A 16,540-nucleotide genomic window follows, 5' to 3' on the forward strand; every position below is an offset into this window, starting at 1 on the left:
ATTACCTTGTGTTAAAAGTCACTTTTTCTGTTTTCATTAGGATTTCTAAAATTATCTACACTTGACAACCACATAAAGATAATATATTGATGTCCAGGGAAGTTTAATAATCCCTGAATGGACTCACGCATTTTAGAAGTCAGTCATAACTTTTTCCTCCTAAACCTGTGAAGCTTACCATATTAAGCCTCTTAAAGTTATAATATTCTTTTATAATTAAGAACTTGTAATACAGAAGGAGAGAGGCACACATATAATCATAATTATTAATAGTATGGATAGAAATACTTCATTCCTGGATACCAGGTATTATAATACTATCTTAGTCTTTAATTTAAAAAAGAGCCGCTGCTGCTGCTGCTAAGTCGCTTCAGGCGTGTCCAACTCTGTGCGACCCCAAGACGGCAGCCCACCAGGCTCCCGCACCCCTGGGATTCTCCAGGCAAGAACACTGGAGTGGGTTGCCATTTCCTTCTCCAATGCATGACAGTGAAAAGTGAAAGGGAAGTCGCTCAGTCGTGTCTGACTCTTAGCGACCCCATGGACTGCAGCCCACCAGGCTCCTCAGTCCATGGGATTTTCCAGGCAAGAGTACTGCAGTGGGGTGCCATTGCCTTCTCCGAAAAAAAGAGCTTAGAGTGACATAAAATAATGATAGTGATACATTTAGAAGTGATTTCGTTTATGCCTCCTAGATTCTTAAGAAATAAGGCAGGGCAAATTATGTACTTGTTCAATCAGCCAGCATTTTTACGTAGGAGAATGGTGCCTAAGAGTTGCAGTGTATTCTATTAGATGTGGTTTGCTACCAAAATGAATGCCAATGTGATGGAGAACAGTGTTTTCATTTTGGGTGCCTCTTTGTAGGGCTAGACAAGGGCTCACAAATGTTAGCTGCCTCTACCAGAAAGGACGTCAATTGAAAATAAGAGCTTGGGGCATCTGGGAGTATGAGGTCATGAAAGAAAGAACTAAAAAGTTACAGCATCCTCTCTTCCCTACCCCTGGCATAGTACCTATGCATACAGTGGCCTTATTTTTCTACTCAGAAAGACCGTAGTGTGGCTCTGCTTAGCTAATCTGTGCAGTTTTTGAAAATCCAGAACACACAGTAACCAAACCTATGGGCTCATGTGGATCTTTTTCCAGAATTACTCAGGAAAGAAAAGGCTTCCCAGTCTGCTCTTTCTCCCAAAGGGACTGATCCCTTTCCACACCCAGTTGTGATGTGGTTGCTATTTAGGCCGTGTGTTCTCAGCCTTGTGTGATAGGTTAATGCAATTTACTACTGAAAGGTTTTAAAAAGCATGTTACTTAGGTTATAAAATTGTAGTATAATAAAATGGAGCAGACTTTAAAGTCATTCGTTTGGTTTTGCTCTTACATCATCTATGTTAATGCTGTCCGTCATCTTAACACTGAAAACATTATTATGTTGTATTTCTGGTCACTTCTAAAACTTTCTTCCGAAACACTGACCTGCATTACCTTCTTCTCTTTAATTTTAATAGCATAATTTTGTGTTCTTGGACATTTCTATTGATCTTTATCCAATTGGAAGATTGATTTTTGAGGTAAGAGGATTTTGGTGGTTGTTTTTTAATAAGTTGGGGAGAGTGAGAATCTCTATCAAAATGTTTAATCTTTGAAAACTTTTATCTTTATTTTTAGCTATATTCTGATACATGTCCCAAAACATGTAAAAATTTTCAGATCTTGTGCACAGGAAAAGCAGGGTTTTCCCAAAGTGGCATCAAGCTACATTACACAGGTTCCATTTTCCATCGAGTGGTAAGGAATGGCTGGGTACAAGGAGGAGGTGAGTTTTTTTAAACTATTTAAATTGAAACCTTAAATACAACATAGTTGCAACATCAAATCCAAATATCCAAACTCTGTTTATATGCCTCTTTGAAATTCATATAGAATTAGAATATATTTAACATTATATGTTATATAGATATATTTAAATGATGGTCAAATGATAAGATATTCATACTCTTTTTAAAAATTCCATCATTATTAAATATAAAGTGTGTTACTAGGAATATTCCAGATTAAAAAGTGATATAAAAAAGTAGGATGGGTAACATTTTTTTAACCAAAAGATAATTTTAAATGCTCACCTAAAAATAAAGTATATGGAAAATACAGTGCTTTTAAGAAACATACTAAAGGCAGGAATTTGAAAACAGAATAAATGAAAAACAGCTTATTTCTCACCAAAGATGTTACACTGTTACCACTGAAATAAGATCAAAAGCATTTTGATCTCCATCTTTGCTTTCTTTCCAGGTCAGTCCTCTGGCTTTACACAAAGGAGGTACCTTGATTAGCAACACAAAATTCAATTTTTGAGGCCTTTTAGGAGATATCCCATAGGGAGCAATCAGGCAGCAATTTGAAAATAATTGGTTTAGTGTGGAAGGAGATTTTCTTGAACTTGATGAAATATGCAAAGGCTTAAATTAATAATGTTTCATTATTTTTCTACAATCTGGAACATTCTCAGGCTGATGAGGAGAAAAATATAGATTTAATCCAAGTATCTTGTATGTAAATCCGCTCTTGAATGTAAATCAGCTTCTCCAAAATGAGATATCACCAGTACTGTTTCTAATCCAGTGTTTTTCTACTTAATATTTATGGTATGTGCTAAATCACTTCAATCGTGTCTGCCTTTTTGCGACCCTATGGACTGTAGCCTGCCAGGCTTCTCTGTCCATGGGGTTCTCCAGGCAAGAATACTGGAATGGGCTGCCATGCCCTGCTCCCGGGGATATTTCCAACCCAGGGATCGAACCCATGTTTCTTACATCTCCTACATCGGCAGGCGGGTTCTTTACCACTAGCGCCACCTGGAAAGCCTGGTCATGTCAGGGTGTGTGTGTGTGTGCTCAGTGTGTGCGTGTGCGCTCAGTGTGTGTGCGTGTGCGCTCAGGGTGTGTGCGTGTGCGCTCAGGGTGTGTGTGTGTGTGCTCAGTGTGTGTGTGTGCGCTCAGTGTGTGTGTGTGTGTGCTCAGGGTGTGTGTGTGTGTGCTCAGTGTGTGTGCGTGTGCGCTCAGGGTGTGTGTGTGTGTGCTCAGGGTGTGTGTGTGTGCTCAGTGTGTGTGTGCGCTCAGGGTGTGTGCGTGTGCGCTCAGGGTGTGTGTGTGTGCGCTCAGGGTGTGTGTGTGTGCGCTCAGGGTGTGTGCGTGTGCGCTCAGGGTGTGTGTGTGTGCTCAGGGTGTGTGCGTGTGCGCTCAGTGTGTGTGCGTGTGCGCTCAGGGTGTGTGTGTGCGCTCAGTTGCTCAGTCATGTCTGGCTCTGTGCAGCCCTTTGGACTGCAGCCTGCCAGGCTCCTCTGTCCATGGGATTTTTCAGGCAAGAGTCCTGGAGTGGGTCACCACTTCCTCCTCTTAGGTGCCTTCCCAACCCGGGGGTCAAACACAAGCCTGCTGCATTACCCCTGAGGCACTGGGAAAGCCCACGTCAGTACACATGAATACAGCAAATTTTTATGGTCCCTCTTGAGGATTGTCTTATATTAGCAAAAAATGAAAGACAGTCTAAATGTTCACCAATGGGGAATTAATTAAGTCAGCATAGCAATATAATGAAGAATTCTGCTATGCTGTGCTTAGTCGCTCAGTCGTGTCTGTCTCTGCAACCCCATGGACTGTAGCCTGCCCAGTGCCTCTGTCCAGGGGATTTTCCAGGCAGGAATACTGGAGTGGGTTGCTATGCCCCCCCCCAGGGGATCTTTCCAACCCAGGGATCGAACCTAGGTCTCCCACATCTGAGCCACCAAGGAAGCCCCTAAAATTTTATGTGGTTATGTATATTGACATGTAAAATGTTGAGGATCAGCCTAGTTTTTCATCATATTGCTATGCCAATTGAAGTAGTTTCCCATTGGTGAACATTTAGACTGTTTTTGATTTTTTGTTAGTGTAAGATAATCCTCAAGAGGGCCCATATCCATGTCTCCTGACACTTAGTTCAGGTTGTCACTGCTCTTCCAGATGCGGTGTTCTGTTTTGTTTTTAGCTAGACCTCCTCTCACCCCTGTGAGCCAGAGCAGGATTTGGGGAAAGTAGACCATGGGATTTATTTATCTGAAGCAAAATTTCCAGAAAGTGCATAGGTCTCAGTTCATGTTTTCAGATAACAAAGCAATGATGTTTAAGGAGTTTGGAAAAAAATTCTGGTTAACAGATTCAGATCCAGACTGACACGTATAAGTTGCACCATGTTGGACAAGGAACTTGTGACCTCTGAGTCAGTTTCCTAATCACAAAATGGGGATAATTATAATATTACAGGATATGTTGAGGATTCAAGGACATGGTATATTGAACTGCTAAGCTCCATAAGCAACCTCCTCCTTCAGATGTCAGATTCTCAAAGGGCTTTGGGTAGAATTTTGGAGTACAGGAACTGACTGTGGTTTGGTGTCATGCCTTAGGATGCTTCCAAGCACTGCTGCTTGCTCTCTGGGACCAAGAGGCCCTACAAAGTCTTCTTCCTCCCTCAACCCCATCTCATCATCTGACCTCTCCGTCTTGCTAATTCTGCTCCACACAGAGGGCTCCTTGCTGTTCCTTAAGTATATCAAGCATATATATGCCCTGAGATCTTTCATTGTTTCTTTCGGGGAGATATTCCTCTGCATATCCCCCTGCATCACCCCCTGACCTGTTTCTGGTTTTTGCTAAGAGCTTATCTCAGGAAGGAATTACCTGACCACCCTATTCAAAACCGGCCACCTTCCTCTCCATATACTGCTCCTCTCCCCTTTCTGGGCTGCTCTCCTGTCCCCTTACCTAGCTTTATTTTTCTTTCTAGCACTTTTCACCACAGGACATACTATTAATACTTCTTTGTTAACTGACTGACTGTTTCTTTTCAATAGAATGTAAGTTCCATGAGTGCACAGATTTTTATCTATTTCATTCACTGTTACATCCTCAAGTTAGAGAACAGTGCCTAGCATACGGTTTTAGTAGATGCTTTTTAAAAGTCTGTTCAAGGAATGAATGAATGAAGACAAACGGGAAACATACATTCTGTTCATTTCTGAAGCTGAAGTTAATGAAGATACCAAGTTGTTAAGCCACGTTGGCAGGATCCTCTTTGTGGCTCCCACAAGGCCAACTACCTTGAGAAGGATCTCTTGAGATTTACTTTAATATATTTTATCATCATCATGGTCATCAGAATGATAGTGAAAATGATAATGAGAAGATGCATTCCATAAGTGTGTGATGATGCACAATAATAACGGCCACTAATGAAGGAGCACGATACTCTGTCAGTCACCATACATGTGCTTTCCCACAGTTTGGTTCAGCTGCTCAGTCGTGTCCGACTCTTTGCGACCCCATGAATCACAGCACGCTAGGCCTCCCTGTCCATCACCAACTCCCAGAGTTTACCCAAACTCATGTCCATTGAGTCGGTGATGCCATCCAGCCATCTCATCCTCTGTAGTCCCCTTCTCCTCCTGCCCCTAATCCCTCCCAGCATCAGAGTCTTTTCCAATGAGTCAACTCTTCGCATGAGGTGGCCAAAGTATTGGAGTTTCGGCCTCAGCATCAGTCCTTCCAATGGACACCCAGGATTGATCTCCTTTAGAATGGACTGGTTGGATCTCCTTGTAGTCCAAGGGACTCTCAAGAGTCTTCTCCAACACCACAGTTCAAAAGCATCAATTCTTTGGCACTCAGTTTTTTTCACAGTCCAATTCTCACATCCATACATGACCGCAGGAAAAACCATAGCCTTGACTAGGCGGACCTTTGTTGGCAAAGTAATGTCTCTGCTTTTTAATATGCTATCTAGGTTGGTCATAACATTCCTTCCAAGGAGTAAGCGTCTTTTAATTTCATGGCTGCAGTCACCATCTGCAGTGATTTTGGAGCCCCAAAAATAAAGTATGACACTGTTTCCCCATCTATTTCCCATGAAGTGATGGGACCAGATGCCATGATCTTCGTTTTCTGAATGTTGAGCTTTAAGCCAACTTTTTCACTCCTCTTTCACTTTCATCAAGAGGCTTTTGAGTTCCTCTTCGCTTTCTGCTATAAGGGTGGTGTCATCTGCATATCTGAGGTTATTGATATTTCTCCCAGCCATCTTGATTCCAGCTTGTGCTTCTTCCAGTCCAGCATTTCTCACAATGTACTCTGCATAGAAGTTAAATAAGCAAGGTGACAATATACATCCTTGACGCACTCCTTTTCCTATTTGGAACCAGTCTGTTGTTCCATGTCCAGTTCTAACTGTTGCTTCCTGACCTGCATATAGGTTTCTCAAGAGGCTGGTCAGGTGGTCTGGTATTCCAATCTCTTTCAGAATTTTCCACAGTTTATTGTGATCCACACAGTCAAAGGCTTTGGTATAGTCAATAAAGCAGAAATAGATGTTTTTCTGGAACTCTCTTGCTTTTTCGATGATCCAGTGGATGTTGGCAATTTGATCTCTGGTTCCTCTGCCTTTTCTAAAACCAGCTTGAACATCTGGAAGTTCACAGTTCATGTATTGCTGAAGCCTGGTTTGGAGAATTTTGAGCATTACTTTACTAGCATGTGAGATGAGTGCAATTGTGGGGTCGTTTGAGCATTCTTTGGCATTGCCTTTCTTTGGGATTGGAATGAAAACTGACCTTTTCAAGTCCTGTGGCCACTGCTGAGTTTTCTAAATTTGCTGGCATATTGAGTGCAGCACTTTCACAGCATCATCTTTCAGGATTTGAAACAGCTCAACTGGAATTCCATCACCTCCACTAGCTTTGTTCATAGTGATGCTTTCTAAGGCCCACTTGACTTCACATTCCAGGATGTCTGGCTCTAGGTGAGTGATCACACCATCGTAATTATCTGGGTCATGAAGATCGTTTTTGTACAGTTCTTCTGTGTATTCTTGCTACCTCTTCTTAATATCTTCTGCTTCTGTTAGGGCCATACCATTTCTGTCCTTTATCCAGCCCATCTTTGCATGAAATGTTCCCGTGGTATCTCTAATTTTCTTGAAGAGATCTCTAGTCTTTCCATTCTGTTGTTTTCCTCTGTTTCTTTGCATTGATCGCTGAGGAAGGCTTTCTTATCTCTTGGTATTCTTTGGAACTCTGCATTCAGATGCTTATATCTTTCCTTTTCTCCTTTGCTTTTCACTTCTCTTCCTTTCACCGCTATTTGTAAAGCCTCCTCAGACAGCCATTTTGCTTTTTTTGCATTTCTTTTCCATGGGGATGGTCTTGATCCCTGTCTCCTGTACAATGTCATGAACCTCCATCCATAGTTCATCAGGCACTCTGTCAGATCTAGTCCTTTAAATCTATTTCTCACTTCCATTGTAAAATCATAAGGGATTTGATTTAGGTCACCTGAATGGCCTAGTGGTTTTCCCTACTTTTTAAAATTTCAATCTGAATTTGCCAATAAGGAGTTCATGATCTGAGCCACAGTCAGCTCCCGGTCTTGTTTTTGCTGACTGTATAGAGCTTCTCCATCTTCGGCTGCAAAAAATATAATCAGTCTGATTTTGGTGTTGGCCGTCTGGTGATGTCCATGTGTAGTGCTCTCCCTACATGACTGCATTTCACACTCAGAACTACCGGGGAGGCATTTTCCATCATCGTTGTCTATAGCAGATGAGGAAACAGTGTTGGGAAAGGTAACCAACATCAAGATCAAAATCAAAATCATCTGACTTTGGAGTTTACTTTTAACCACTGTTCTGCATTGCTGAATCTGCTGTCAGAAGTACAGAAGATATCCAGAGCTGAATTCAAAGGGGTGGGTTATGGTCACAAAAAATATTAAATACTGAATGACATGGTGTCAATATAAAATATTCACCTGGGAGATCAGAAGCAAAGGGCAAGTGTAGTGACAAGTGTTGGAGGGAGTGTCACTGGTATTTACATAAGTCAGCAGACAGGGGAATCACCTGGGGAGGTTCACCAAGCAAAGCAAACTCTGGGACAGGAAGGAATTGGTGCTAGAGGACATTCAAACCCGGATTTAGCCTGTGGCTACTGCAGCAGGCTTCTGAGAACAGCCTTGGGCTGTGGTGAATGGGGTGGGAGTGGCAGGAAGGAAGTATATATCTGGCAGAGTCTGTTGAAGACTTAAGGTTTATCAGTTAAGTTTTGAACCAGCTTTATGAGTAGTATAATTTAAACGCTGTATGTCCCTTTCCTGCATAAATTCTCTTCACCTGCTTGCTGTTGCATCAGATTTTTTAAAATTGCACAGACACTGTTATTGTAAAGCACTCAATACTGAGTTTAAATGGGCCAGTTCTTCAACAATTATTTATTGCACATTATTCAAGGAGGCTGTCTGAAGAGCTGAAGGAAGGAAAAGGGCTGATGGGGAGAGCACAGACCTCGGAGACCTCTAGTTTCACTAGAGTTAGCTTTGCTTCTGTTGTAGCTGTGCATAGAGGAGTTTTATAGTAGGATCATTGCCTAAGCCAAAATATGCATATAATGCATATAATGTGAAACAGGTTCTATAAATACCATTAAAAAAATCTTTATATTGCAAAGGAACTTCAGTTGTAAAACACCAGATAAATGAGTTATCAGTACAGAGTTCTAAAGAATAAAAATGTGAACATTAATTCTTTTTACAGCATCTATTTTCATTCTTGTGTTAAAAAGACCTCACTGTTCCTGTTTCATCCTTGGCTAAATCTTTCCATTTTTTTTCTGAAAAGTAAGATCAACCATGGAATAACTTGTGAAATAAGTCAAACCTATATGAACACACTTAATTTAAATTCTAGCCACAATTATAATTTAATACTTCATCATTTCAAAGGTTTTACATTAAATTTAGCCTACTTGGGAGTTATGAGGGGAAAAAATGGGATCAGGAATGTTAAAGTACTTACAAAATAGAAGTGAAATCATTATAGAAGTATTTTCATGGTATAGATACTGAACAACTAGGTCACTTACTCTGGTTATTGTTATAAATGGAATCATAATTTAAAGCATTTTCACCTGCCATTATCTCTCTGTTTAATTTCAGAATTTTAATGTTTATTTACTGCTATTTCTCAGATATAGTTGCTGGAAAAGGAGATAATGGAGAGTCAATTTATGGACCAACATTTGAAGGTATGTGTCTTTAAATTTTGACAGTCATATTTTAATTGATAATTCAAATTTAACAGGACTGGACAGTTTCACGATCTCAAATAAGATAGCGTTTGGAGTAACATACTACAAGGACACATGCTAGAAGTGGGAGTTAAAAATGGGATAGGCGGGAAGGCACCCCAATTCAGTTCAGAACAGCTTTGTACTTTCTTTCACTTGCCTCGTTGTATTATTTCTTTAGAATAAGTTTCTAAAATTAGGATTGTAAGGGTAGAAGGGAATTTATATTTTTAAGGCTTGTACTTTGCTATGCTCATACTTAGAATTGGTACCTGATAACCATCCTACTAAGATTGCCATTGGGGATCCTGGGAAGATGATAGTGGTAGTGGCATAGTTTTTTAATTTTTTGAAATCCCAACCTAAAAATAGACAAAAAACTAGATGGGAAAACTGAAGACCCATGGATAACACAACAAAACTACGTGCAAGGTATCTACACGAATTTAAAATATAAACAGGTGAGGTCAAACTACCAACAGTCACACAATCCGCATAGTATCAGCATGGATGTGAGCGAAAGCAGGATATTTTTGTCAGAGCTGAGGATATAAAACCCCACAATAGGCAAGAGCAGGGTAGTGCATGGGACCCCTCATAAGGCTTGAGGCCAGAGTAGTCAAACCTTTGTGAATTCTCAAAACTGATCTGAAAGCCCTCTGTTCCAGGACAGGCCCACACTGAGAAGAAGTGTTGGGAGTGGAATCAAAATTATGCAGGTATTGGGATAACAGTGATGAAGAGGGAAAGGGACAGAGCCAGGAATCCCAGGAACCACGCTGCCACGCAGATGATCAACACAGAACAGCACTAGAGGGAGTTTGTGAAGTTGGGAAACTACCTTGCTTCTAACGCCACACCTCCTTCTAAACACCGAGGGAGACAGAAAGCAGCAGAAATTTTCTTGAATGAAAAAAAAAGTGCATAGTCATATAACTACAGATAATGAAAGTATCATAGAAAGAAAGCTCACAGGTCAAAATGATTTCAAAATAAGCTAAAAGACATAAAGTAAATTATATGACAGGAAAGAACTCGTAAATCAGAATTAGAAAACCTCAGATATGAGGTTGTTTACAGAACTGAATAAAAGAATTAACAATAAAAGAAAATTCCAGAAATGAACAAATTATAAGGAACACAAGACCAAATAAAAACAACTGATATGTGTATTAAAAGAAGCAAAAGGCAGAAGGAGAAGAACATTTTTTAAATCAAAACGAGATGAATAAAGATGAAAAGGATTTACAACAAAGTGATACAGAAAGAAGATCCAGCATACAGATGATAAGTATCCTTAAGGAATTAAACCAGTAGAAGGGAATGGAACAGATACTAAGAATCATAATTTTAAAAAGCTTTCCTGAAAGAAAAAAGGATCTGATACTGTGTATTTTGTTTGGGTGGTGGTTACACCACTATATCCAACTGTCAAAATGCATCAAACCAAACATCTAAAGTATATGCATTTTACTGCATGTTCATACCTCAAGTAAAAATATCTTTTTAAAAACTTGAAACTACTTACTGAAAGAACAGACAGCTATCTGACAGTACTGAACCAGAACAACCAAACACCAAACATATTTTACTAATATTATTAGATATTAAAGAAAAAGAAAAAAGAATCTTTGGGCAGTTAGACAAAAACAGTAAGTGATTTATAAGGGAAAGAAAAGTACATTATCATCATATTCTTAGGCCAGAAGAAAACAGAGTAATATATTTATGATGCTCAATTAAAATGAAATGGAACCTGGGGGCTTTATATACAGTCAAACTGAATGTGAATTTTAAGGGGCACACAGAGTTATCAATATGTAAAACTTCAGGGAATAGTGTTGTCATGAGTCATTCCTGAGGAATCAATGACTGCAGAATGAGTTTCATTCAGCCAGATTACAAGAGGCATCCTGACAGAAGAATTGGTGGTGAGCATTAATCATATAATTACTTATAAAACTAAAATTCAATGAGGAATAAAAGGTTGAGAGTATGATATATAATGACTATATGCTTAGTCTAACAATTTTTTTTTAAATGAAAGAAATGGGGAGAATATATGCAAAATTTTAAACTACTTTCAGTTAAATTTTACTGGTCATAGTTGTATTATACTGAGATTGCTGTATATACAATGTAGGAAAAAACAAGTAATTATGAGATATTCTAATTTTATAATTTCCTGTCCTTCAGAGTTAGAATCTTCATTGTGGAAGAAAGGAAATACAGATGAAATATAATAGAGGTTAACAAGTAAAATATTCCATAGTCCTGAACATGAATTGGAAATATCCTATTAAACTCAAGAAGTATCGTATCTATATCTTAGTTAGGCCATGGAATTTGTCTACAGTGACCAGCCCAGTAGTGATACATTCTCCTAGAATTTAGATTGTTGTTTTGAAATATCATTTCTTGCTTAAGAAACCAGGGTCTCTGGAAAACATGGCAGATTCGAGTTTTGAGACAGGAAATTTCAAAATGAGCGTGGAAGCTCATGTTCAGTCATGCTATCATGACCTAGCCAAAAGCACTATTAAAAATTTACTGGGGTCATGGCAAAGGGCTCAGGAGTCAATTTGAAGAGTCTCTCACTGGTCAGAGATGGAGTCATTTGAGTGGTAATTGCAGCTAACTGAAACCCAACAAAGATTTTAAATCCATGAGTTCATAATCATATTGTAAGAGAAATCCTACTTGTTTACCTTCAGGGAAATGATAGGAAACAAATTCATTATCTTGAAAACTGATAAATATAGGTAAAAATCCAGCATTTCTCTTGCCTCTCCTATAGGAACTATACTAAATCATAGATAAGGGGAAACATCTTGTTATAAAAGAATTCCAGTCAACAGTGAAAAGGAAATCAGAATGTCACCACTTTGCTGCCCCCAGTGAAATAATGGATGTGGGCATTTGCTGCGTCATTATCGACTGCCTCCACAAGAACAGGGACAGTCAGACAGTGTGGGCCTTCTGCTGAGAGAACACACTACCAAAGGGATAGAACATGAGCCCGATGAAGCTTTTGGACCCAGCATCCAGTTTGCGAGAAATGCAACCAGTTCTGCTAGTAATATGTTCTTAAAAGATCTCTGTGCTTTGTCAAACCACACAGTAAAAACCACAGGGCTGACTGATGGCATAACTGAGGTAAAAACAAAAATTCCTCGGTGACATATTAAAAAATAAGTTTGCAATAAAAATAGTAACATAGTTTTGTATGTTTTATGTGGTCAAGAAACACATCAGTGTGATAATAAATAAGGCACCTTACCCTGAAAAGGCCCTGCTGTCTGTGGAGGCGGTGTGTGGGAAGAGCAGCATCTTGTGAGTGATCTGGAGGTGGCGGCAGGAGCGTTCTCTGCAGTCGGAGGGAGGCTGTCACTCCAGATGTGGGCGGACGTGGCTCACATGCGGTGACCAAGCTGGTTGGTCACATCTGAGGTGTCTGTGCTCCTGGGCAGCTGGCTCAGTTCAGTGAAGGCCATTTCCTACAGTTACCTGGTGGTTCTCCCAGAGGGAACGGCACATTAAAGGAGGGGTGAGCTTCATCATGCTCAAGTCACTTCCTCCCTCACATATCAATCAAAGTGAAGCAACATGCCCCTTCAACACAAGCATTCACACAGAACCGACAGGACAGGGAACAAGCGAAACCTGCTGAACGGCACCGTGTGTGTGCAGCCGGCAGACTCCAGCCTGCGAGAAATCCTAAAGGTGAACTAGCTCAGGAACAGACACAGTGCAAGGAAAAGAAGGAGACAGAGAGAAAACCTGTGGATTAAGAGAGATTTAAAAGGCATCACAAGTTCAGTAAAATGAGAGAGATTCAACTGTAGTGCCTAGGGAGGCATACTTGGATGGTAAGACTACGTGAGTTACATAAAACATTACGGACGTGCTTTGGAGGGGGAGAGGGACTCTGGGGAAGGCTGGCGAAGTTCTTTTTCTTGGCCAGGATGGTGTTTAAAAGGGTATTTGCCTTATAATAACTTTAACAATACTATACATTAGTTTTACAAGGCTTTTTGTGTCTACATTTTAATAGAATGAAAAGGTTTTTTTTTTTTTAAATAATCATATTGAATCAATGGCCAAAGAGAACAGGAAAAGAGCTAGTTTTCCTTCTAAATTCATGCAGATACAGCTTTATCAAATGAAATCATGCAAGTGACACCACTCATTTATTTATTTGTTCATATAACTTTAAATTCTTAGGTGCCAATATGGTGCTAGGACCTTAGGAAACATAGATGTTATGACCAAGTTTCCACCCTTAAGGATTTCAGTGTTTTTGCCCAGACAGATGTTTAAACACATAAAAGAACTGGCGCGGTGCCCAGCGCCTTTACAGAGGAAGCAGCCAGTGCGGCAGGAAAGAACAACTGCCTGGGAGAGCGGAGGGCGCTGACCAGAGCAGCTCTGAGCTAGGGCTTAAAATAAGACATTGCAGACAGGGAAAGGGCACAGGGGCAGCTTTCCTGAAATCCTTCATCTCCGATCAGGGTCCACAAACTTTTCCACCCCACAACCATTAACAGATCACCCAAACTCTTTCTGCTTGGAAGTGCAGTCCCAGGCAGGGCCTGGGTCTTCTGTCCAGGAGATCGATCTCTTCGCTCATCTCACTTGTCCCTGTGGACATCCCCATGCCTCCGTCCATTCCCCTTTCGCTCCTGTTAGATACTGTGGGGATTTCCTCTCCAGCTGGAGGCCTGGCTCCTCTGGTGCCCAGGGAGCCTGGTGGGCTTAAGGAAGCTTTCATTCCTCAGTTTGTCTGGCAGTGCAGAATCAGGAATTCAGTACACTGTCAAATGAAAAGAGATGCTCCCAAAGGAAAGATAAATGGCTGAAAGAGAGAATGTGGGGCCAGTATTCAAAACAGCTACAGCGCGGGGTTCCCTCTTCAAGTAGACTCACCCTCCCCCGGCCCCATGGAATGTCAGTTAATACATCGACAGCCAGGCCTCCTTCTACATTCTCTCACTGGACCGTATTTCCATGAGATGCACAGTTAAAACCCAGGGCTTCTTAAAAAGTTATAACCACAAAAATCACTTTTATTAAGCTTAACAGTGAATTTAAAAGAATGAAATAAATTTTACCTAATTGTTGTTTTATAAATTGGTTAGTCTTTAACTTGAGGAGAGTCTTGCTTTGTTTTGCGTAACTTTCTATTTAGTTTTGGCTGTGCTGGGTCCTCTTTGCTGCGCGGGTTTTTCTCTAGTTGCGGCGTGAAGGCTTCTCCTTGTGGCGGCCTCTCTGGTTGCGCAGCACAGGCTCTAGAGCATGTGGGCTTCAGTAGGTTGGGGGGCTTAGGCTCAGCGGTCGTGGTTCCTGGGCCCCAGAGCACAGGCTCAGTAGTGGTGGCACGTGAGCTTAGTTGTTCCACAGCAAGTGGGATCTTCCCGGACCAGGGATTGAAGCCGCGTCTCCTGCATTGGCAGGCAGGTTCTTAACCACTGAACCAGCAGGGAAGCCTTGTTTTGCTTTATTTTGAATCACAGCTATTTTTGTCTTCCCAGATCCTGTTGTGAAGGTTAGAAGCTACTTATCAACTCTTCCCCTGCTTTGTATTCCTTGTATAATATCCCTAATCCTTCCCACTCTCAAGGGATTGGTGACTCCATGGCCTGGGCTGACTAGAGAAAAGGCTATTTATGTGAACAGCCGAAGAAAAGAAAGGATATATGTATTTTTAAATAATTTTATTCATTCTGGCAGTGCTGGGCCCTTGATGCTTTGCGAGGGCTTTCTCTAGCTGTGGTGGACAGGGGCTACTCTTCACTGCGGTGAGCAGGCTTCTCTTGTTGCAGAGCATGGGCTCTAGGCATGCAGGCTTCAGCAGTTGCTGCATGCAGGCTCGGTAGTTGTAGTTCACGGGCTCCAGAGCACAGGCTCAGCAGTTGTGGTGCACGGGCCTAGCTTCTCCGTAGCATGTGGCATCTTCCAGGATCAGGGATTGAATCCGTGAGCCCTGCATTGGCCGGTGGACTCTTAACCACTGCGCCACTAGGGAAGTCAGTAACGTATTTAAATACTTGATTATCCTTATTACTTTAAGTAGACCAGTTTCTTGATATTAGCATGTGCTCTAATTAACAAACAGATACAGCACTTAAATAAAATCCATTTGTCTAATTCCTAGATCTCCTTTAAATGAAAGTAGACATTAACAAAAAGCAGAGAGCCTGATGCACTGTTAATATTCAATAATGCAACTAAAAGCTGTACAAAAGTATTTTTTGGTAGAATTAAGAACAAGATAATATGGCTGGGTAGCCACTTAAGGGCTACTGTTTTTTAAATTCTGAGATTTATAATATATGTATAAATTTGATATGTACAGTTTAAAACTAATCATAAAGCAACCCCCTATATTACCATCCTTGTCAAGAAAGAACCACCAGCATGCCAGAAGCACCCCATCTGCCTATCCTCAGTAATAACTCCATCTCCCTCTTAGAGGTGACCTTGCTTTTCTTGTCAGTTTTACCACTCATGCGTGTGTGTGTGCTGTCGCTTCGGTCGTGTCCAACTCTTTGCAACCCCATGGACTGTAGCCTGCCAGGCTCCTTGGTCCATGGGATTCTCCAATCACTCATCCATAAATCCCTAAATAAAAAAATTAAGTTTTTCCTATTTTTGGACTTTATATGAAGTGGACTTGGGCTTCCCTTGTGGCTCAGACAGCAAAGAATTGGGCTGCAATGCAGGAGACCCAGGTTTAACCCCTGGGGTACAGGGGGGTGGGGGTAAGATCCCCTAGAGAAGGGAATGGCTACCCACTCCAGGATTCTTGCCTGGAGAATTCCATGGACAGAGGAGCCCAAGGGCTACAGTCCATGGGGTCACAAAGAGTTAGACATGCCTGAGAAACTAACACTTCACTTCAACCCTGAATATTCACTGGAGGACTGATGCTGAAGATAAAGCTCTAATACTTTGGCCACCTGATGAGAAGAGCTGACTCACTGGAAAGGACTCTGATGCTGGGAAAAACTGAGGGCAGGAGGAGAAGGGGGCGACAGAGGAAGAGATGGTTGGATGGCATCACTGACTGAATGGATATGAGTTTGGGCAAACTCCAGGAAACAGGGAAGCACAGGGAAGCCTGGCTTGCTGCAGTCCATGGGGTTGCAGAGTCTGACATGACTTAGCAACTGAGTAACAATAATGAATGGACTCATGGCAGGTGCTCTCTGTGTCCTTTCTTTTGTTCATCACTGCCTGTGAAATTTATCCATGTTGTCTATAGCTGGAATTCTCTCATTTTCCTGGTTTAATATTATGAATATTCTTAAAGAATTTATCCATTCATATATTGATGAACACTTGGCTTTTTATACCTAATGTCATGCACAGAGTCAACATGTTTTA

General features: G+C 41.1%; 1 protein-coding gene across 1 annotated transcript in view; it reads left to right on the plus strand.

Moving 5' to 3' along the window:
* Positions 1–16,540, plus strand: part of PPIL6 (peptidylprolyl isomerase like 6) — a 36,291-nt gene that overhangs the window by 9,367 nt on the left and 10,384 nt on the right. The window contains exons 4-6 of the mRNA XM_052645999.1: positions 1,512–1,574; positions 1,672–1,819; positions 9,056–9,112. Coding sequence (XP_052501959.1) covers positions 1,512–1,574; positions 1,672–1,819; positions 9,056–9,112 — 268 coding nt within the window. The remainder of the gene's footprint in view (positions 1–1,511; positions 1,575–1,671; positions 1,820–9,055; positions 9,113–16,540) is intronic.

This window comes from Budorcas taxicolor, chromosome 9 (assembly GCF_023091745.1).
Source record: "Budorcas taxicolor isolate Tak-1 chromosome 9, Takin1.1, whole genome shotgun sequence".
Classification (NCBI taxonomy): domain Eukaryota; kingdom Metazoa; phylum Chordata; class Mammalia; order Artiodactyla; family Bovidae; genus Budorcas; species Budorcas taxicolor.